The 23,212-nt window shown below is 39.0% G+C and overlaps 1 protein-coding gene and 2 pseudogenes across 4 annotated transcripts in view; all 3 read left to right on the forward strand.

Moving 5' to 3' along the window:
- Nucleotides 1-8,968, forward strand: part of ABCB7 (ATP binding cassette subfamily B member 7) — a 173,167-nt gene extending 164,199 nt beyond the window's left edge. For all 4 annotated transcript variants that reach the window (XM_067024259.1, XM_067024258.1, XM_067024257.1 and 1 more), the window contains one exon: nucleotides 7,097-8,968. In XM_067024259.1, coding sequence (XP_066880360.1) covers nucleotides 7,097-7,312 — 216 coding nt within the window. In that variant the 3' untranslated portion in view covers nucleotides 7,313-8,968. The remainder of the gene's footprint in view (nucleotides 1-7,096) is intronic.
- A 469-nt stretch (nucleotides 8,969-9,437) lies between these two features.
- LOC131748389 (tropomyosin alpha-4 chain-like) lies at nucleotides 9,438-11,334 on the forward strand (annotated as a pseudogene).
- LOC131748375 (regulator of microtubule dynamics protein 1 pseudogene) lies at nucleotides 10,012-10,783 on the forward strand (annotated as a pseudogene).
- Nucleotides 11,335-23,212: the final 11,878 nt, after the last annotated feature.

A 23,212-nucleotide genomic window follows, 5' to 3' on the forward strand; every position in this document is an offset into this window, starting at 1 on the left:
TACTATGGTAGAAGCAGTTTTAAAGGGTATGTATTTTAAATAATTTTTCCTTATTCATTTTTGCTCTGTACAGGATCTTTGCTCATTGTCTTCACTGTATTTTATATTTTCATTTTTCTAATACCTGCACATACCCTTGATGTCTAAAAGAAAATTACCATAAAATAAAGTCATTTTCATGCATGGCCATTTTTATTTTATCTTTTTCCCCATGAGGAAAGTAAGAAAAAGGACAGCCTGCTTTATTTCTCTGAGGGAATTACTATAAGAGTATACTGTCTGAATGTTCTGAACAAATCAGAGTGCCACTATTGCGATTGGTAGATTTGAAAATTGTAATAGTTTTTCTTTTCTCCTCTCTGTAGGGATATCTTATTCCCACCCCCCTTTGTACTTGATTATTTCTAACAGTGTTTTCTATGCTTATTTCTCCCTTCTAATACATAAGCCTTCAATTTTTTATCATTTTGAAAGCCTGAGTACTGGGAGTTAAGAGAGAAGAAGCATTCTCTTGTACTGTCTATATTGAGAGAGAATTTTTCATGCCACTAAAATTTCTTATGGGATATTCAGTTCTGTGATAGATATATATTATTTCTTTTATGTGTTACCTGTGCACTTGCTACCCTAGGTCTTTTTGTTCATTTGTTCAAAAATGCTAACATTCACTAAAATATAAACTGATTTTCTTCAGTATGCTTGTTCCAGAGTGTCTTAAATGGGAAATTTTGTAAATATATTTTATTATCTCATTGATGTTCAGGTATCTGAAATAAAGTGTGCTCTTTTGTGCTTTTTTCTAAACTTTCCAATTGTATGCAGTCATGTACGTAGAGCCTTTTCTTGTAAATATAAAAGTACTTTAACAAGCATGTGCTTACCTACCTCATGCCAGGAGGTTCACAGTATCTATACAGTTACATCATAACATTGCCACTTGGGGTTTGGATTATAATTGGAACTATTGATCATACCATTTGTATCTGAAATCTCTTTATGTTGAATTTGATGGTTCTATAATTGCTTGATTATGAAGGTCAGCGATTTTCATTTTCTAGTGAAACTAATGTGACCTCATGTGTTCTGTCAACAGTCTCTGGTAGTATTAATATTAAGTCTGCATAACAGAGTTCCCAAGGCCCTTCCTCACCCTCTTGCAGCCTGGTGATTACCCATTCCCAGCCTTGGCAAGAGACTGGAGGTTTACTTGTCAGGAAATTGAGTCAGAGAGGCTCTGGACACAGAAAATTACCAAGCACATTAACAAAGACAGGCAAGATTAACTGGAAATCAAAACATACTGAAGAATAAGACCACAGACCCTCCTGTGCCACTGGCTCCAAGAACCTGGCCAACCAGTTATTTATTTCTACTGTCACCACTCCTTCCCTCACCAGCAGATAATTAGAGGATTCTTCTCTAAAGAAACAAAAGTCGCCCCATAAAAAACATGTTCATATTTGGGGACCCCCACAAAATGACCAGATACCCATGTGATCATCCTACAATGAAACCCAACAGCTGAGAAGCCCACTCCCATGCACATAGAGCTTCCAGTCAGCTTTTTTAATACTGTATTTTTAAGTGTCAGTGGATAATAAAGGAAGGCCTCCAAAGCAAGCAGAAAAAAAATTCAGTAGAAAATGTAGACAATGCAGAGAGCATAAGAAAACTTAAAAATATAACTAATATCATCAGAGGTCATGTAAAATATAGCATTTTAAAATAAGGACAAATGCTGTTAAGAAAAAAAGTAAAGAAGACTTAATATTGCATGAGTTCCAGGATACAGTGTTAAGTGAAAGTAAGAAAGCTGCAAAAGAGTATATAGTATGCTACCTTTTGCAAGGAAGATGTGGGGGAAACATATTTATATTTACTTGTTTCTGCAAAAAGAAACCCTGGGAGGATAAACAAGAAACTAAAGACATTGTTTACCTGAAGGATGGAGACAAAAAGGGGTAGAAGACAAAGGGGAGGGAGTAAGACTGCTGATTATACTTTTTTGTATTACTTTTACTTTTGAGCCATGCTAATATTTTTATATATTTAAAAATCAACAATAATGGGGCAGAAACAGGAATTGAATACAAACAGAAAGAAGTAAAACTAGGTACATAACGAATTAATAACATAACTATGTAGAAGAAAAATAGCATGCAGAATTAACCCAAATAACTTTTGAACACATTACTCTGATTATTTAGCCTTAGTGGAATAATATATATGTATATATGTATGTATATATATATATATATATTTTTTTTTTTTTTTTTTCGGTATGTGGGCCTCTCACTGTTGTGGCCTCTCCCGTTGCGGAGCACAGGCTCTGGACGCGCAGGCTTAGCGGCCATGGCTCACGGGCCTAGCCGCTCCACAGCATGTGGGATCTTCCCAGACCAGGGCACAAACCTGTGTTCCCTGCATCGGCAGGTGGACTCTCAACCACTGCGCCACCAGGGAAGCCCAGTGGAATATATTATAAGGATAAAAATAACTCAGACTTGAACTTAGTAAGTTTGTTTTTAGTAGTAGCATGAGAGTAGCTGTTTTGAAAGTATTTTGTGTATACTGTGAGACTGAGCATGTGAGTAAATATATTGATGTTGGGAAATAGAGATCTTACTTGGGAGAAGAAAGATACATATATGGAATGGGAAAAGAAGAGGAGGAGCCTTGTGATGTTATATTGGAACAGAATTGTCAGTATCAGTTCATGATTTTAAAAAATGTTCCTAACTCTGTTCAGTGAAAAGGCCTAGAAGCAATGAAATTCCAGTAGTAATGAGTGTAACTAGCACCTAGATCTTGGACACTAAATACTGTTCCTCACTAAAAGGAACCAAGACTCCTTGGAGAAATGACTGATTCCATATTTGGAGCAGGGAAATTAAGGCATATCACAAGGACACAGAAACCATTTTGAATGGGTTCCCACTGGCCAAGTGTGGGATGATTTGAATGTCAAAAAAAATAATGATACTAATGAATTACAACACATTGAATAAAAAACTAATCTATAATTCCATAATTATACTTAGAGAAAGCTCCTTTTTAAAAATAAAATCTTGGGCTTCCCTGGTGGCGCAGTGGTTGCGAGTCCGCCTGCCGATGCAGGGGACATGGGTTCGTGCCCCGGTCCGGGAGGATCCCACGTGCCGCGGAGCGGCTGAGCCCGTGAGCCATGGCCGCTGGGCCTGCGTGTCTGGAGCCTGTGCTCCGCAGCGGGAGAGGCCACAGCAGTGAGAGGCCCGTGTACCACCAAAAAAAATAAAAAAATAAAAAATAAAAATAAAATCTTGCCATTTACAGCAATGTTAATGGACCTGCAGGGCATTATGATAAGCGAAATAAGTCAGAGAAAAACAAATACCGTGGGCTTCCCTGGTGGCACAGTGATTCAGAGTCTGCCTGCCGATGCAGGGGACACAGGTTCGTGCCCTGGTCTGGGAAGATCCCACATGCCACGGAGCAGCTGGGCCCGTGAGCCATGGCCACTGAGCCTGTGCATCTGGAGCCTGTGCTCTGCATGGGAGAGGCCACAGCAGTGAGAGGCCTGCATACCACAAAAAAAAAAATACTGTATGATTTTACTTATATGTGTAATCTACAAAACAGAGCAAATGAACAAACAAAACAGAAACAGACTTATAAATGCAGAGAACATACTGGTGGTTGTCAGAGGCAGCAGCGGGGACAGATGAAATAGGTGAAGGGTACTAAGCAGTGCAAACTAAGTCATGGGGATATAATGTACACATAGGGAATATAATGAATAATATTTTCATAACTTTGTATGGTGACAGATGTTAACTGGACTTAACTGAGGTAATCATTTCATAATGTATAAAAATACTGAATCACTGTTGTACACCAGAAACGAATGTATGTTAATTATAACTTGAAAAAAGCTAACACATACAAGGAATGATAAGTTTACAGAATCATATTTTGCAACCACCATTATAATAAATGGTTCACATAAGGATCATCATTGTTTGCTAAAACCATATGATGAAAAACTACTGGGGAATAGAATATTCACACAGTTTGAAAGCATAACCCATAGATTAATTATTGATTACAAAGAGAAAAAGTACCTTTAAAATAGAGAAATCTGGTAGACACTACCTTAACCAAGTGATCAAACTAAAATCATTAATTGTGGAGCAAAATGACATCATGTACCTCCTAATATGATACACTGAGGACATATCACCTATATTGTATTGCAACAAAAATGTTTATCCTGGATCTAAGAATCAGGAACAACTAGACAAATACAACGTGAAGGGCATTCTTTAAAAAACAAGCCTGGGGCTTCCTTGGTGGCGCAGTGGTTGAGAATCCGCCTGCCGATGCAGGGGACACGGGTTCGTGCCCTGGTCCGGGAAGATCCCACGTGCCGCGGAGCGTCTGGGCCCGTGAGCCATGGCCGCTGGGCCTGCGCGTCCAGAGCCTGTGCTCCACAACGGGAGAGGCCACAACAGTGAGAGGCCCGCGTACCACAAAAAAATAAAATAAAAAAATAAAAAAAATAAAAAACAAGCCTGGACATTTTAGAAATGTCATTGTCACACTCAGAGTAGGAAACTTATAAATTCAATGTGTTGATCCTGATTTGATCCTGGATGGAAAATATATATATAAAGGATATTATTGGGGTAATTGGTAAAATCTAAATATGAGCTATATATTAGATAAATTTCTTGGGTGTGATATTGTTGTATTCTAGTCATGTAGGAGAATGTCCTTGTTTTCAGGAGATACATGCTAATGAAATATTTAGGGGAGAAATGTAATGATGTCCACAACTCATTCTTAAATGATTTAGCAAAAAGTAGTGTAAATTTAGAGATAGGATGAAGTGAGAGAAAGCAAATGTGGTAAAATAAACAGTTGCTAACCTACGAGAAGCATATATAGGCATTCATTTTTACCATTCTTGCAACATTTCAAATTTAAAATGGGATAGTAAATAAATAAATGAACAACTAGAGAACGAGAGATTTTGAAAATGAAAAAAGTCATTGCTGAAATAAAGTCAAAATCTCTAAAGAGTAGAGCAAAAAAAGAGAAGATAGAGGAAAGATAAGAAAACAAGAGAATTAGTCTAAGAGGTCCAACATTTGAGTAATGGTTGTTCTAGAAAGAGGGGATAGGAAAAGGGGAACTAATACCCCAAAAATGTCCAGAACTTCAGAGCATGAGTTTCCAGATTGAAAGGGCATACCAAGAGCCCACCACAATAAGTAGAGGAAAGAAAAATAAAAGTCAAATTATCATAAAATTTCAGAATTGAGCATAAGGAAAAGAACTTAAAAGCTGTGAGAGAAATATCTCCAGGCAGGGTGGGGACTGAATAATAGATTACCTAATATAGTTGATTATGAGCAGACAGGCTTAAAGTTCAGAGAAAATTACCAATAGTGACATAGAAAACTAAGCAAATGAAAAAACAAGGCAGTTATTATGTCCAGGAAGAATAAAAAATTATGAGAAAATATATATAAAATTCCTAGTACTTCACTTGGCTCAACAGATAATACTTATAGTCATAATAAGGTACACATTGTGTATTAACTTAAATAACATTTATGATATAACCAGTGTTATTAGGAGAATGAAGAGTGAGGCATTGGGAATGTGGAATAGTTAAAAGTGCTGAATCTCATTAATATGTATATGTGTGTGTAAATGCCAGAAGAAATAGCTACAGATTTGGAGATGAGATATTCAAAGGTGGAGAAGGAGGAGACAAAAGACTGTACTGTTATAAACTTTGTAATTATTAGTTGACTTTTTAATCTGTGTACATTTATGCTTTAATACAAATAAAAATAATTTAAAATATAATATACATTTTATAGCAGGATAAATTTTTTGTGATTTATTTCATTGGTTTTCTGCAAAAATAATTCCATTCTTTCTAATACTTTTTGATGCAGTTTTCATTGAGGATTTTTTTAATTGAAGTGTAGTTAATGTACAATATTGTGTCAGCGACTCAATTTTTTTCAGATTATATTCCATATAGGTTATTACAGAAGACTGAATACAGTTCCCTGTGCTATACAGTAAATCCTTTTTGTTTATCTATTTTATATATAGTAGTTTGTATCTGTTAATCCCATACTCCTAATTTGTTCTTCCCTCCTCCCCATCCCCTTTGGTAACCATAAATGTGTTTTTTATGTCTGTGCAGTGAGATTTTTATTTTGTTTGTTTTTTACAGTGGTAAATTAAAAAAATATAAAATACGTAACCATGGGGACTTCTGTGCCAGTGAAGTGGTCCACAGATACCAAAGTTGAGGACTACATTCAGGATCCAGAGTTCAAATAGCTGAGCAAAATAGTTCCTAGACTGTCCAGCCAGCAGTCAAGGAGAAGCCTTAAATTAACCACTCAGAAGTGGGCACACACAAATTTCAGTTATTTTGCTTACGGGTATATTTGTAAAGGTCCTCTCACCAGGAGTACCAGTAAAAGTGACAAAATTACTTTTGTTTCCCAACATATTTAGCAGTAGATGTCCAGAGACAAATTATTATAGATAAGAGTTAGGAATCAATACCAATTCTATGCAATGTTAAGTTTAATAGCCAGTGTTAAGAAAAATAGTTACTGGAAGAAATAAACTTTTCATGGAGAAATATTTTTTATTTCAAAGTACACATAGGATTTTGGGATATTTTTTTTAAATCCTTTAAATTTCTGTATAAATAACAGTGCTTTTGATGTAAATTTGATTTAAATTTGATTTACTGGTTACAGAAAATACCACCTTTAGAAAATCTTCACCTTCCTTTTCTGCTCTTCAAAATGAAAAATTCAAATTTTATTTCCTTTAAGTGAAATGGTATATGGTATATGGAATTTCATAGCTTTTTGTTTGTTTGCTGGACTGATAGCTCAACAGTAAAGAAGGCATTCCTACCTCAGTTTTTCCCATTTTGTACTATAATGAAGAATTGGGAAAGGTATTTTAATGAATGCAAATCTTTCAAAATTCTTGCTTAGAAAGTATTATGTATTTTCAATTATTATGCTAGTTATATGACTTTCTCTATGTTTCTCTTGTTTTTGCTTATTAGGGTAAGGTAGCTGAACGTGGTACCCACCATAGTTTGCTTGCTAACCCTGGCAGTATCTATTCAGAAATGTGGCATACACAGAGCAGCCATGTGCAGAACCATGATAACCCCAAATGGGATGCAAAGAAAGAAAATGTGTCCAAAGAGGAGGAAAGGATGAAACTACAAGAAGAAATTGTCAACAGTGTGAAAGGCTGTGGAAACTGTTCCTGCTGAGTCACATGAAACCTTTTCTTTTCTTTTCTCTTTTCTTTTCTTTTCTCTTCTTTTCTTTTCTTTTTTCTCCCTCCCTTCCTTCCTTCATTCTTTCTCTCCTCTCTTTCTTCCTCCCTTCTTTCTTTTTTTTCCTTGACTGACTACACATTTGCACTGAAGCAGAATTGTTTTATTAAAAAATATCATACATTCCCATTTTCGATAATCCTTCTTTTAGATAAGATTTATTTGGAACAGGAATTGAATTTTACATCTTTCACAATCTATTTAATGTGATATTTATATTTATCCCCAAATTATTTTCTTGTTACTGCCTTAGTTGTGGTCAAAGCATAATTTTTGTTACTATTTGACTTTACCCCATTTCCATTTTTGAGGCCTGATAGCCATTTGTTATCCATAACCAGATGAATCAGATTGGTTTCCAAATTTTTTGTAGTTTTTCAAACTTCCTTTATGCTGACAATTTAGATAGAAAGTGTCTGTTTCTTAAAAGTTTTTTTAAAAATAAGAGTGTAGGTTCATTGTTTCTCCTCCCCTTCCCCCATTGAAATACTTCAATGATAGGTAACTATACTTACATTTTAAAAATTATTTGCCACTGTATACCTTTAAGAGGAAAAACCTTGATTCTCATGTTGGTATGTAGAATGTTCTTCATCATTAACCAGCATTGTAACTCATCTAGCGGTGGGAATTTTATTTTTCCACCAAATGAGGTGTTGCTTTTGTTTTGGACCAAAATTTATACATTTCTTTTTAAAGACTCATAAACCCTGATGTAATTTGAGAGTTACCATACTAGGAGTGATCTAAAAAGCTTAGGAAGTTAATTGCCTTTTCTATTTCCATCTTAAATGCACTGCTTTTGCTATCTGAAGTTATACAAAGAAACAACCAACTGGGATGTGTGCACGCATGGATGTGTGTACATGTGTATAAAGCAACATCTACTTAAAAATTATTAATGACCTTTAGGCAAATAGGAGAGGATTGCACATATATTTAGATGATCAGGACTCTAATCTGTGTTGACACTTCAGAATTATTTTATTACCAGGCCTTCCCTTACCTTTTCAGTAGTTTAATGAGGTCCTTTAAGCTTGAAATAACAAGGAGGAGCCCAAACAAGATAATCAAGAAATAATTAATAAAATGTTGGTATATATTCACTTAGAAAGCTCCTCTCCCTTTCCAACTTGAATTTGCTTTAATTTGTTTGGTAGTAATCATTCAGCTTGAAAAACTTGTGTATCATGAACAGCCACATAGCTATATAATGAGGCTTTATTTCTCAGAAAAGGTCTTAAAGTATTTATTTGTCTATGGTTTTATTGTCTTTTAAGTGATAATTTGGTATGGGTGAGATTAATTTTTTTTCTGATTTGTGTTGTCATTAGTAGGTAGATATCTAAATTTATTGGGTCTGCAGTTTTGTTATACAAAGGTGATGTAATAAGTAGCTTGAAGCCAGTATTTTATGGTTAGTCTTTGAAAGCACAGTAAGTGGTGCAGGATCTTGCTTTTGGAGTTGGAGTTAACACTGAGATACGTAAACAGATGCAAAATGGGGGGTTTTGGACATTTCTTACTCTGAAGCCATAGACGTGATTGCTTTTCTGAGGAACAACAATAAAAAGTCCTTTGAATAACCCAGCTGCATTACTAGAAATGTGGTTAGATAGAAATTTTGCTTCTGTTAATTCTTTCTGTACATTTCCAATGTTGCTGATGGAAAATATTTAGCTTAGTTGCATAATCAAACAGGTAAGATTGAAGTAATCATTAGTAATAATCATTTTGAATGTGAATAGTGGTATTCAAAGTAAGTGATTCTGGGGCTTCCCTGGTGGCGCAGTGGTTGAGAATCTGCCTGCCGATGCAGAGGACACGGGTTCGTGCCCCGGTCCAGGAAGATCCCACATGCCGCGGAGCGGCCGGGCCCGTGAGCCGTGGCCGCTGAGCCTGCGTGTCCAGAGCCTGTGCTCCGCAACGGGAGAGGCCACAACAGTGAGAGGCCCACATACCACTACATAAATAAATAAATAAATAAATAAATAAATAAATAAACAAAGTAAGTGATTTTGTGATATGGGAAACATATAGTCAAAGGATAGGACCTGATGTAGGCAAAGGGTTGGGGTCTGGGGCGCAGCTGCTGCAGCTCTCACTGGAGCCGAGACGAGTGCCCGCCACTGCCCACTGCCTGCTGCATGCGCCTCCACGCCATGGCTAGCCTCAACTTCCTGAAGGCAGTGAAACACAAGAACCAGGCCCTGCAGCAGCAGGCAGACGAGGCAGAGGACCGTGTGCAAGGCCTACAGTGTGGGAGCTGGATGGCGAGCACGAGTGGTGAGAGAAAGCTGAAGGTGATGTGGCAGCTCTTAATTGACACATCCAGCTCATTGAGGAGGAGTTGGACAGGGCTCAGGAACAACTGGCCACAGCCCTGCACAAGCTGGAGGAGGCAGAAAAGGCTGCAAATGAGAGCAAAAGAGGAATGAAGGTGATAGAAAACTGGGCAACAAAGATGAGAAGATGGAGATTCCGGAGATGCAGCTCAAAGAGACCAAGGACATTGCTGAGGAGGCTGACCACAAATACGAGGAGGTAGCTCATAAGTTGGTCATCCTGGAGGGTGAGCTGGAGAGGGTGGAGGAGCATGCCAAGGTGTCTGAACTCAAATGCCGTGACCTGAAGCTGTGGAGAAGAGGAGTGGGGCTGGAAGCCGGCAGACGCTGCTCTCTGTGGAAAGACTGGGGCGCCTTTCACTCCGTCCTGCTTCTTATCAGCCAAAGGGGTGAGGGGTCAGGCCTGCAAGCTGCAGATCATGGCGCTAGCCTTGCAATTCTGGCGCTCCCTTCCTTTGGGACGTAGCACTGCCCCAGGACCTCGGCTCCCGATGGGTGCTGCTGGCAGCTGCAAGCACTGCATTCTTTGGCGACTCCACAGCGCTGAGGTTATGGGAAACCCAGGAGCTTTCAAAAGAAGTCTTTTCTCTGCCTTGTCTTGTTTGGATTTTGAAACTTATCAAGTCATTTCCCAGGCTGCTGTGGTTCATGCCACAGCCAAAGTCTTCAGAGTTGAAATCCTTGAACAAGCAGCCTATCTATATGAGAGTGGAGAAACGAAAACTTTACCAGTTGCTATTCCAGTACAAGGAAAGTGAAGATGCAGAGTTACTGTGGCATTTGGCATGGGCATCACATGTTATAGCTCAACTCAGTGGAACCTCAGAAGAGGAGAATAAGCTCTTGGTGTATGAAGCCCTAGAGTATGCAAAAAGGGCACTAGAAGACATATTTGAAGCTACACAACAAAAAGCTTGCTGCTTTCTGGCTAACAAAAGCCAAGGACTATCCAGCGCACACAGAGGAGGATAAACAGATACAGACAGAGACTGCTCAGTTGCTTACAGGTTTCAGTGACAAGAACTGAGAATTTTTCAATGAAATATGTAAGAAGCAGGTACCTTTTCATCAAATTATAAAGATAATAAATACATTAACCATTTAAATAATTAAGTAATTAATTAATTAAAATAAAATAAAACAACATGTGGTGACCTGGAAGAACTCAGTGTCACTAACAACTTGAAGTTGCCAGAGGCTGCATCTGAAAAGGAGGATGAACATGAAGAAGAAATTAAACTTCTATCTGACAAACTGAAAGAGGCTGAGATCCGTGCCGAATTTGCAGAGAGAACAGTTGCAAAACTGGAAAAGACAATTGATGAGCTGGAAGAAAAACTTGCCCAAGCCAAAGAAGAGAACATGGACTTACATCAGACACTGGATCAGACACTAAACAAACTAAACTGTATAGAACCAAAACAGAAGAGTTTTGTTCCAACAAAATTTCCAGAGCTTCATGTCTTTCTCTTCTCTTGTAAGAAGTTTCTTCTGTTATTGTCTCTTTGCTTTGCTGGAAATATCAAGCAAATTATGAATACATGACCAAATATTTTGTATCAGAGAAGCTTTGAGCATGAGTTAAATCTGTTTCTTCCTTTTTTCAAATAGCATCAGGTTTTTCAGCTCTGTTTTTATCCTTAAATTGCATTTATTCCAGAGGTAGGCAGGGAATTTCATATTGAGCATACTCTAAAGACCGAGGGCATTTGGTTCCTGGGAGAATAGACAACCCCACACTTTTAAAACACAGATTCCGATGTCTAGTCGTGGGTCAGTTTAAAAGGTTGAAGAATATCCACCGTTGGTCACACTATAGGAGGCCAGGGACCATCACATTAAAATGGGTGGGGATTTTCCGTTCAGAGCAAAAAAGGGGGGTGGGGGTGGGGTTACTGTGGGAAGTCATAAACCACACAGAGGTTAACCTAATCATCCTGGCTCTTTTCCACACTCCACCATGCAGAACAAACATCCTCTGAGCAGTCAGCATGAGAATGCTTGGAAAAGAGTCATAATAATTACCCAAATGTTTTCTGGATAGATCCTTGATATGCTCTTCTCTATGCTTCTTTCACTCTAAAGTTGTTCTCTGAGGAGCTGATGTCTTATTCTAATAATGACCCATGCTTATCTGCTCTGATATGAGACCATCCACTCAGCAGGAATGAATGTTGTAGAATTCAGTCCTATTCAGAGAAGACATATCAAAAAGACTCCTAGCCATCAATAGTTGAGTAAGACTTTCCATAAACAAATATTGGGCAGAATAGCCCTCTCTGACAGCAAAATAAGGATGAAAAAGTAATTGGCCTAACTTCATCTCCTCTATACTCCAGGGACTGGCAAATTGGAGATTTACTTATCTGGAATTTTAATTCCTTCTTCAGGACCAAGTTAATAAAAGACCAGGAAACTCCTGCTTAAACTGGATATGGAGTATTTTGTAGACAGGGCTGCACAGTTTGGCTTTGTTAGATTTCTGCTTTCTCAGTTAACATCTCACAGCTGAAATATTCCACATTCCCCAGCAGTGTGGGCGCCAACTCAAGTTTACAGTTCTGACTAAAAATCACCCTGCTTCTAGTTTATCCAAATCCTCTGCCCCTCACTCCTGTTTATTAAGCATCACACTACCCAGGAGATACACTAGCAAATTGTGCAATTGAATAAAACCCACACTTTTCATTTAGACTCTTGCAACTGTATCATATGTAATAGAATCACTTTTCTACATTTTGGTCAAATAAATTTTTATATAAACTAAAAAAAAAAGATAGGAATGTTTTTAGGGTGGGGAAATTTCCCCACTAAGAAATTTGAAGCTGTTTTCATATGATTGGAGGTGGTCTCTGGTGGTCTCTAGACCACTGGGTCATTGTGCATTAACCAGTATTTTCAGCTAATAAAAAATTACCTGAAAAACTCAGTTATTGTAGGGGCCACAACTAAGTCAAATATTTTTCTCTTAACTGCATCTTAGAAAGGTGGTTCTATACAGTGACATAATAGACAAAAGCTTCCTAAAATGATTCATTCAGAAGAAATGCCAAGAAAAGGGACATTTATTATAATGTACTAATTTTACATTAGAGTATTACATACACAAAAGTACAAATTTCTAAATCAGTGTTGTAACAATGTTTTCTAAATGTCTTGAGATAGATAAGCTACTATTTTGGAATATGGGCTCTGAAAATGGAGCAAGGGATAGGGTTTTGTTTCTTAATATCCCTTTATTTTTAAGATTGAAAATTTTACTTTCTTCCTAAGGGAATCCCAGTTTACAGAAATTAAATTGAAACCAAGGTAATTTGAGATCGTGAAAACTGGGCCACATGCCTTCCTGCAGGTTTTTAACATAGAAATATCTTGGTGAGCAGATGGGCTCATTTGGAAATTTCTGAACAGCTCAAGTCTGAGGGTCACTTGTGAGAATCAGAAAGAGGCCTTAACATTTGGATAAACTCAAAATACACATTTACTTCTCCTGTGCAAGGATTTGCACCTTTTCTATACCTTTAGTTAAATATTTTGCCTTTTCCTTTAGATGCTGACAAAGCTCAGTTTGTGAAGATGGCTAGTTTAAAAATACGTTTTGCTTTTAAAGGCAAGATATTTAAAGATTATATGTTTCCTTATTTCTGGATCACTTTGTGCACACTGCCATCTTGCTCCTATCCTTCCTTATTGCTGGATGTCTCAAGGAGTAGCAACTTTTGCCAATGTATATTCATAATTCTCTTACCTTGTAGGTTTATCATAGGACATTCTGTTGTGGATTAGTAGTTGAAAGCATTTAAATATGTTTGCAATGGCAGCTTTCTTAAATTATAGAAAAGTCCCTTCTCTCCCTGCATTGAGCATATAAATTTTGAATGTAAACTGTATAGTAAATGACAATATGAAGTCAAATAAGCTGGTTAAAACTGAATACTTAAGACAAAATGACTGTGAGGGAGGTTACCAGATTTATTGTTACAACAATCTGTGCAGATAATCAGTACTAAATAAACAATATGTCTTTGTGACTAGAAATGGGTGTCCCATTGAAGCAACTCTTCTGCAATGCATAGGGAGAATTAGTATTTTGCCATTCACACACTCCAAATAAGTACAGATAATTTAATAGACACTCTGGGAGTATGGCCTTACAGCCTTATGCAAAAGGTGAAAGCTTGAAATTGTCTCAGAGAGTAAGTGTTTGCAGTGCTCATAATATAGGTAAAATGGTAGCAAATTGTAGTGCCTTCACTTAGCATTAAGATGTCATACTTTTAATGACCAATCACTGAAAGGCAACTTTTTGTTGCCCCCAGTTTCTCAGTTCTGCTGATTAGGAAGGAAACCTTTGGGGTGGAAAAATGTCTTGACTGCAAACCACACATTAAACTAGTATCTTGATTAGCTACGTAGAGTTGGAAATGAAGTACATGCTCTAATTAGAAATAGGTTGGAACATTTTTTGTTAAAAGCAGTGGATTGTTTACATACTTCCTGTTCTCACACAACTACAGTAGAATATTTTTCACTGGTGACTTCCTGTTCCATTTCTGTTTCATAAAGTCATTGGATTTTAGAGTTGGAAGGAATGTAAAGGTCCTTTAATACAATTTCCTCAATTCTACAAATGAGGAAACTGTACTTCAGGAGAAGTCACTGAGCTTACTGTTAGCCAGGTTGGGATGAAAATTTTGGGTCCTGACACCCAGTCCATTTCTCTCTTTGCTGAACGACATTTCCACTCAGAAGTTATGTTCAAAAATATATTGACACATCAAAAAAAATCTACAAACAAATAAATGCTGGAGAGGGTGTGGAGAAAAGGGAACCCTCTTGCACTGTTGGTGGGAAGGTAAATTGATACAGCCACTATGGAGAACAGTATGGAGGTTCCTTAAAAAACTGAAAATAGAACTACCATACGACCCAGCAATCTCACTACTGGGCATATACCTGGAGAAAACCACAATTCAGAGAGTTATGTACCACAATGTTCATTGCAGCTCTATTTACAATAGCCAGGACATGGAAGCAACCTAAGTGTCCATCAACAGATGAATGGATAAAGAAGATGTGGCACATATACACAATGGACTATTACTCAGCCATAAAAAGAAACGAAATTGAGTTATTTGTAGTGAAGTGGATGGGCCTAGAGTCTGTCATACAGAGTGAAGTAAGTCAGAAAGAGATAAATACCGTATGCTAACATATATATACAGAATCTTTAAAAAATGGTTGTGAAGAACCTAGGGGCAGGATGCAGATGTAGAGAATGGACTTGAGGACACAGGGAGGGGGAAGGGCAAGCTGGGACGAAGTGAGAGAGAGGCATGGACTTACATATACTACCAAATGTAAAATAGATAGCTAGTGGGAAGCAGCCGCATAGCACAGAGATCAGCTCAGTGCTTTGTGACCACCTAGAAGCGTGGGATAGGGAGGGTGGGAGGGAGATACAAATGTGAGGAGATATGGGGATATATGTATATGTATAGCTGATTCACTGTTATAAAGCAGAAACTAACACACCACCATAAAGCAATTATATTCCAATAAAGATGTTAAATATATATAGAGAGAGAGACGGGTGAGACATGCAGAATGGTAAAGTAAGGGGTTCAGTAGACCCTCTCTAACAAAACAACAACTTAACTGGTAAAAATTATTTTTTAAAAAAATATCATTTCAAGTATCTAGAAAATGTCCACATGGCATAAAGCAAATGGAGAAACATTCATTTGAGAGACTTAAGTCTCAGTAAGGACAGCAGGAGTCTGTGGCATTTGAGGAATTACCCACATACTCTCCACCTCACCAGGTCTTTGTTACAGAAGCTCTACCCTTAGTGCTCTATTCTCTTCAGGTGTGGTGAAGAAGTTAGGGAAAGGTAGGGCTCCCTCTCTCCCCAACTCCTACTCTGGGGCTACAGTTTCACCCTGGCAAGGTAGCAGCCTACATTTCCCATCTCCCCAACACTGTTGTAAAAACCATTCCAAGTGGGCACAACCAAGAGTACTGGAGATCCCTTCCACCACCCAGCCCCCACTCTTAGGGTGGAAGCACTAATCCATGCACAAGCTGAGTATACTGGGGCCCTGATTTTTTCCACCTCAGCTAACTCAAAGGTTAGAGGTTTCACTCAGAGAAAAACCGAGAGTACCAGGGACTGCCACCATCCCCTGGTGCCCACTAAGAGTGGTGGTTTCACTCTGGTCCCCCTGCCCCTAGCTCTGGTTCAGTGATGCAGAGATTTTTTCCAAAGGGAAAGGCACTCAATGAGGACAAAAAGTTCCACAGGTCTGCCTCAGAACACTGACTTCATTTAAACAGAGCATGGAAAACTCCATCCCTAAGGGCATTGTTAAAAACAATGGAGATCTTGGTGGAGAGCAATTAGGAGGAGCTGGTGCAAGCAAAGCAGCAGAGGAGCCAGAAGTTTAATAGAAACCAGAGGGAGCCCAGAGGAGTCCTGCAAGTACAGTCAACTTGGGATTGAGAAGACTGTGCATGTGCTGGGCTGCACCCACTCAGGACAATCAGAGAAGAATGTAGGACAGACTTAAAAGCATTTCCCAATACATGCAGACCCATCAACACATGGCAAAAGCTTGATTGGCACAAGGAACTTGACCAAATACTGACTGAACAAAATGTTGCTCTGACCCTAGGAGCACAGGCTTAAAAATAAAATCACATTCATTCCTGGCAATCTGGAAGACTGTATGTCCAAGGCTGTGCCCTCTCAGAACAGAGAAGGTACCTCCAAGGTACCAGTCCCTGGCTGAACATGGGTCAAAAGTAAACTTTCTGAACTATGATAGCAGCCTCCAAGCACACACATATCCAGTGGTAAAGGGTAAGAATCTTACCAGTAATTGCTTAATGCCAAGCCAGGGGCAACCCTTAGGTAGCTAAACTAAAAGGTAGAGAAAGATGATATCAGACTGCATACTGCAGGGGAAATAAACAACCAAGCAAGTAAGAATCCCCCAGAGGAAGAGGATCACTATCCAGAGATGATATAAGATACTACATAAAATGTCCAGTTTATAACATTTATAAAACATGCAAAGAAAGAAAGTTACCCAGATGCACGGGCGTTGGGGGGACCAGGCAATAAACATTGCCTTAGGGCCCAGATGATGGATGTAGCAAACAGTTGTCAATAAATAAATAGAATTTTAAAAATAAAAAGAACTAAATGGAAATTCTGAAGTTGAGAAATACAATAAATGAAATGAGAAATTTACTAGAGGACCTCAATAGTATAGTTGAACTGACTGAAGAACCAGTGAACTTGAAGATAAATCAATCAATAGAGATTATGCAATCTGAAGACCAAAGAGAAAAAGTAATGAAGAAAAATAACTTCAGAGAAATGTGGTACACCATTAAGCATACCAATGGGAATATGCATAATGGGAGTAGGGAGGAGAGGAAAGGAGCAGAAAAGCAATATTAAAGAGATGGATGGAAATGTCTAAATTTGATGAAAAACATTAATCTACACATCAAAGAAGCCCAACAAACACCAGGCAGGATGAATGCAGAGATCCCACACTCAGACAGATGATAGTCAAATGTTGAAAGCAAACATGAGAAAACTCATGAAAGTAAAGAAAAATGACATCACATACAAGGAAACTCCAACATGATTAACAGGTTAAGTTTCATTAGAAACAGTGAAAGCCAGAAGACAGAAGGATGACATGTTCAAATTGCTGAAAGTAAAAACTATCAACCAAGAATATTATATTCAAAACTATCATTCAAAAATAAAGGTGGAATAAAGATGTTACCAGATAAATAAAAAGACAGTCCATTGCTAGTAGACCTATATTACAAGAAACATAAAGGGAAGTATTCAGGCAAAAAGCAAGTGACACCAGGCAGTAATTCAAATCCACATGAAAAAACAAAGAGCACCAATAAAGGCACTCATATAGGTACTTACAAAAGAGAGTATAGGGCTTCCCTGGTGGCGCAGTGGTTGAGAATCCGCCTGCCGATGCAGGGGACATGGGTTCGTGCCCCGGTCCAGGAAGATCCCACATGCCACAGAGTGGCTGGGCCCGTGAGCCATGGCCACTGAGCCTGTGCGTCCGGAGCCTATGCTCTGCAACGGGAGAGGCCACAACAGTGAGAGGACCGCGTACCACAAAAAAAAAAAAAGACAAAAGAGAGTATAGTTGCATGTTTTTCCTTTCTTTTAAGAGACTTAAAAACTTCTTTTGACTTAGAAAGCAACCACATGAAATAATATGTGTATCATTCTTCTGTTGGGGGTGGAAACAAAGCTGTCTTGGAGTAAGGAAATGATAGCAGATGATGCCTAGAATCTACAAGAACAAATTAAGAGAGCCAGAAATGATATATAATATGGTCAATATGACAAACTATGAATATATACCTGCACTCCTCTTAGCTGCCTTAAAAGATATAAGATCATATAAAGTAACAATTATAGCTATATATTTAGTTTGTAACATATATAGATATAATATATATAATAATAATAGTACAAAAAGTTTGGTATAGAAAGGAGCTATATAGGAGTAAAGTTTCTATATTTCACTGGAATTAATCAGTGTAAATGAAGTAAATTCTGGTAAGTTAGAATGTATATTGTAAGCCCTAGAACTACCACCAGGAAAATAACTCTTAAAAATACACTTAAAATATTAAAGGGATCAAAATATTACACTGAAACACATCCACTTAATACAAAAGAAGACAATAATTGAGGAACAGAAAAAAAGACAGGCATATAGAAGAAAGTTAAAATGGAAGACGTATACCCAGCCATATCAATAATAACATTAAATATGAATTAATTAAATCAAAAGGCAGAGATTGCAGATTAAATTTTAAAAATCAAGATCCAACTTGATTCAACAGATATGCTGTCTATGGGAAAAGCACTCCATAGTCAAAGATAAAAATAAGTTGAAAGTAAAAAGGTAGAAAAAAAATATATATATATATATATACCATACAATCACCAACCATAAAATTGTTGGAGTAACTATACTAATATCAGATGAAATTCACCTTAAAATAAATAAATGTTACTAAAGATAAAAAGGGACATTTCACAATGATTAAAGATTCAGTCTGCCAGGAAGATATAACAATTTAAAACATATATGTACCTAAGAACCTATCAAAATAGATGAAACAAAAACTTGACAGAATTAAAGTGATAAATAGACAATTCAACAATGATAGTGTGAGATTTCAAGGCCCCACTTAATAATGGATAGAACAATTAGGCATAAGATCAACAAGGGAATAGAATGGAAATACACAATTTGCTCAAGTGTGCATGGAATATTCTTCATAGACCATATGCTGGGCCATAAAACAAGCTTCAATAAGTTTAAAAAGATTGAAATCATACAAAGAGTGTTCTCTGACCACAATATATTAGAAATCAGTAATAAAGGAGAAAAACTTGGGGACTTCAGAAGGAAATTAGACACTTTAAATATGGGTCAAAATTACAAGGGAAATTAGAAAATGCTTTGAGATGAATGAAAATGAAAACACAACAAAAACATGGGATGAAGGTAAAATTGTCATTGGAGAGCAGTTTATAGCTGTAAATATCTATATATAAAAAGAAAGAACATCTCAAAAGAATAACCTAAACTTCTGCCTTAATCTAGAAAAAGAAGACCAAACTGAACCCAAAGCAGGCAGAAGAAAAGAAATAACAAAGATTAGGGCATAAATTAGTGAAATAGAGAATATAAAGTTAATAGGGAAAATTAAAATCACAAGTTGGTTCTTTGGAAAGATCAACATTTTTAACTCTTCACTAGCCTCACCAGTAACAAAATAGTGAAGACTCAAATTAGTAAAAGAATGAAAGAGGATATCACTACTGATCTTACAGAAATAAAAAAGACTGTAAAAGACTGTAAACAATTGTGTGCTAACAAAGCAGATAACTTAGAGGAAATGTGCAAATTCTTAGAACGATACAACCTACCAAAACGGACTTAAGAAGAAATAGTCAAGCCGAATAGGTCTATAAGAAGTAAAGAAATTGGAGGGAGCGAGAAGATGGCGGAAGAGTAAGACGCGGGGATCACCTTCCTCCTCACAGATACATCAGAAATACATCTACACGTGGAACTTCTCCTATAGAACACCCACGGAATGCTGGCAGAAGACCTCAGACATCCCAAAAGGCAAGAAACTCCCCACGTACCTGGGTAGGGCAAAAGAAAAAAAGAATAAACAGAGACAAAAGAATAGGGATGGAACCTGCACCAGTGGGAGGGAGCCGTGAAGGAGGAAAGGTTCCCACACACTAGAAGCCCCTTCGTGGGCGGAGACTGTGGGTGGCGGAGGGGGAAGCTTCAGAGCCGCAGAGGAGAGTGCAGCAACAGGGTGGGGAGGGCAAAGCAGAGAGATTCCGCAGAGGATCAGTGCCGATCAGCACTCACCAGCCCGAGAGGCTTGTCTGCTCACCCGCCGTGGCGGGCGGGGCTAGGAACTGAGCCTCGGGCGGTTCCCAGGGAAAGGTCTGGAGTTGGCAGAGTGAAAACAGCCTGAAGGGGTTAGTGCACCACGGCTGGCCAGGAGGGAGTTAGGGAGAAGTCTGGAGCTGCCGAAGAGGCAAGAGACCTTTTCTTCCCTCTTTACCTCCCGCTGCGCGAGGAGAGGGGTTTAAGCGCGCCGCTTAAAGGAGCTCCAGAAACGGGCGCGGAGCTGCCGAAGAGACAAGAGACTTTTTCTTGCCTCTTCGCTTCCTGGGGCACGAGGAAAGGGAATTAAGGGCACCACATAAAGGAACTCCAGAAACGGGCGCGAGCTGTGGCTGTCGGCACGGACAACAGAGATGGGTGTGGGACGCTAGGGTTGCTACTGCCGCCACCAAGAGGCCTGTGTGCGAGCACATGTCACTTTCCACACTGGCCATCCCGGGAGCCTGTGCAGCCCGCCACCGCCAGGGTCCCGGGATCCAGGGACTGCTTCCCCGGGAAAATGCGCGGCGCACCTTAGGCCGGTGCAGCATCACGCCGGCCTCTGCCACCGCGGACTCGCCCCACATCCGTGCCCCCCCCCCCCGCCTGAGTGAGCCAGAGACCACGAATCAGCTGCTCCGTTAACGCTGCTCCTTTAACCCCGCCCTGTCTGAGCGAAGGGCAGACGCCCTCGGACGACCTATGCACAGAGGCGGGGCCAAGTCCAAAGCTGAACCCCAGGAGCGGTGCGAACAAAGAGAGGGGGAGGTTCCTCCCAGCAGCCTCAGAAACAGTGGGTTAAGGCTCCACAGTCAACTTTAAGTGCCCTACATCTGTGGAAAACCTGAATAGACAGCGAAATATCCAAAGTTGAGGAGGTGGACTTTGGGAGCAAGATATACTATTATTTTCCCCTTTTTTCTTTTTGTGAGTGTGTATGTGAGTGCTGCTGTGTGAGACTTTGTCTGCATAGCTTTATTTTCACCATTTGTCCTAGGGTTAGACCGACCCTTTTTTTTTTCTTTAATAGAAATTTTTCTTCTTAATAATTATTTTTTTATTTTAATAACTGTATTTTACCCTACTTTATTTAGTCTTCTCCCCTTTCTTTCTTCCTTTCTTCCCTCCTTTCTTTCCTATTTCCCTCCTTCCTTCCTTTATTCCCTCCTTCCTTCCTCCCTTCCTTTCTTCCTCTCTCCCTTCCTTTCTTTATTCCCTCCTTCCTTCCTCCCTTCCTTTGTTCCTCCCTCCCTTCCTTTCTTTATTCCCTCCTTCCTTCCTCCCTTCCTTTCTTCCTCCCTCCCTTCCTTTCTTCCTTCCTTCCCTCCCTTCCTCCTTCCTTCCTTCCTTTCTTGCCTTTCTATTTTTTTTTCCTTTTGTTTTGAGCCATGTGGATTAAAGGCTCTTGGCACTCCAACCAGGTGTCAAGGCTGTGTCTCTGAGGTGGGAGAACTAACCTCAGGACACTGGTCCACACGAGACCTTTCAGCTCCATGTAATATCAAATGGGGAAAACCTCCCAGAGATCTCCATCTCAACACCAAGACCCAGCTTCACTCAAGGACCAGCAACGAACAGTGCTGGACACCCTATCCCCAACAAAGAGCAAGACAGGTCTACAGCCCCATCCATTAGCAGAGAGGCTGCCTAAAATCATAATAAGGCTACCAACATCCCCATACACACCACCAGACGTGGACCTGCCCACCAGAAAGACAAGATCCAGCCTCATCCACCAGAACAGAGGCACTAGTCCCCCCAACCAGGTAACCTGCTTAAACCACTGAACCAACCTCAGCCACTGGGGACAGCCACCAAACAGCCACTACGAACCTGCAGCCTGCAAAAAGGAGACCCCAAACACAGTAAGATAAGCAAAATGAGAAAACAGAAAAACACACAGCAGATGAAGGAGCAAGATAAAAACACACCAGACCTAACAAATGAAGAGGTAATAGCCAGTCTAACTGAAAGAGAATTCAGAATAATGATAGTAAAGATGATTCAAAATCTTGGAAATAGAATAGACAAATTGCAAGACACAGTTAACAAGGACCTAGAAGAAATAAAGAGGAAGCAAGTAATGATGAGCAACACAATAAATGAAATGAAAAATACTCTAGATGGGATCAGTAGCAGAATAACTGAGGCAGAAGGACGGATAAGTGACGTGGAAGATAAAATAGTGGAAATAAATACTGCAGAGCAGAAGAAAGAAAAAAGAATGAAAAGAACTGAGGACAGTCTCAGAGATCTCTGGGACAACATTAAACGCAACAATATTCGAATCATAGGGGTCCCAGAAGAAGAAGAGAAAAAGAAAGGGACTGAGAAAATATTTGAAGAGATTATAGTTGTAAACTTCCCTAATATAGGAAAGGAAATAGTCAATCAAGTCCAGGAAGCACAGAGAGTCCCATACAGGAAAAACCCAAGGATAAACACGCTGACACACATAATAATCAAACTGTCAAAAATTAAATACAAAGAAAACATATTAAAAGCAGCAAGGAAAAAACAACAAATAACACACAAGGGAATCCCCATAAGGCTAACATCTGATCTTTCAGCAGAAACTCTACAAGCCAGAAGGGAGTGGCAGGACATATTTAAAGTGATGAAGGAAAAAAACCTACAACCAAGATTACTCTACCCAGCAAGGATCTCATTCAGATTTGATGGAGAAATTAAAACCTTTACAGACAAGCAAAAGCTGAGAGAGTTCAGCACCACCAAACCAGCTTTACAACAAATGCTAAAGGAAGTTCTCTAAGCAAGAAACATAAGAGAAGGAAAAGACCTACAAGAACAACCCAAAACAATTAAGTAAATGGTAATAGGAACGCACATATCAATAATTACCTTAAATGTAAATGGATTAAATGCTCCCACAAAAAGTCACAGACTGGCTGAATGTATACAAAAACAGGACCCATATATATGCTGTCTACAAGAGACCCACTTCAGACCTAGGGACACTTACAGGCTGAAAGTGAGGGGATGGAAAA

The sequence above is a fragment of the Kogia breviceps genome, chromosome X (genome assembly GCF_026419965.1).
Source record: "Kogia breviceps isolate mKogBre1 chromosome X, mKogBre1 haplotype 1, whole genome shotgun sequence".
Lineage (NCBI taxonomy): Eukaryota > Metazoa > Chordata > Mammalia > Artiodactyla > Physeteridae > Kogia > Kogia breviceps.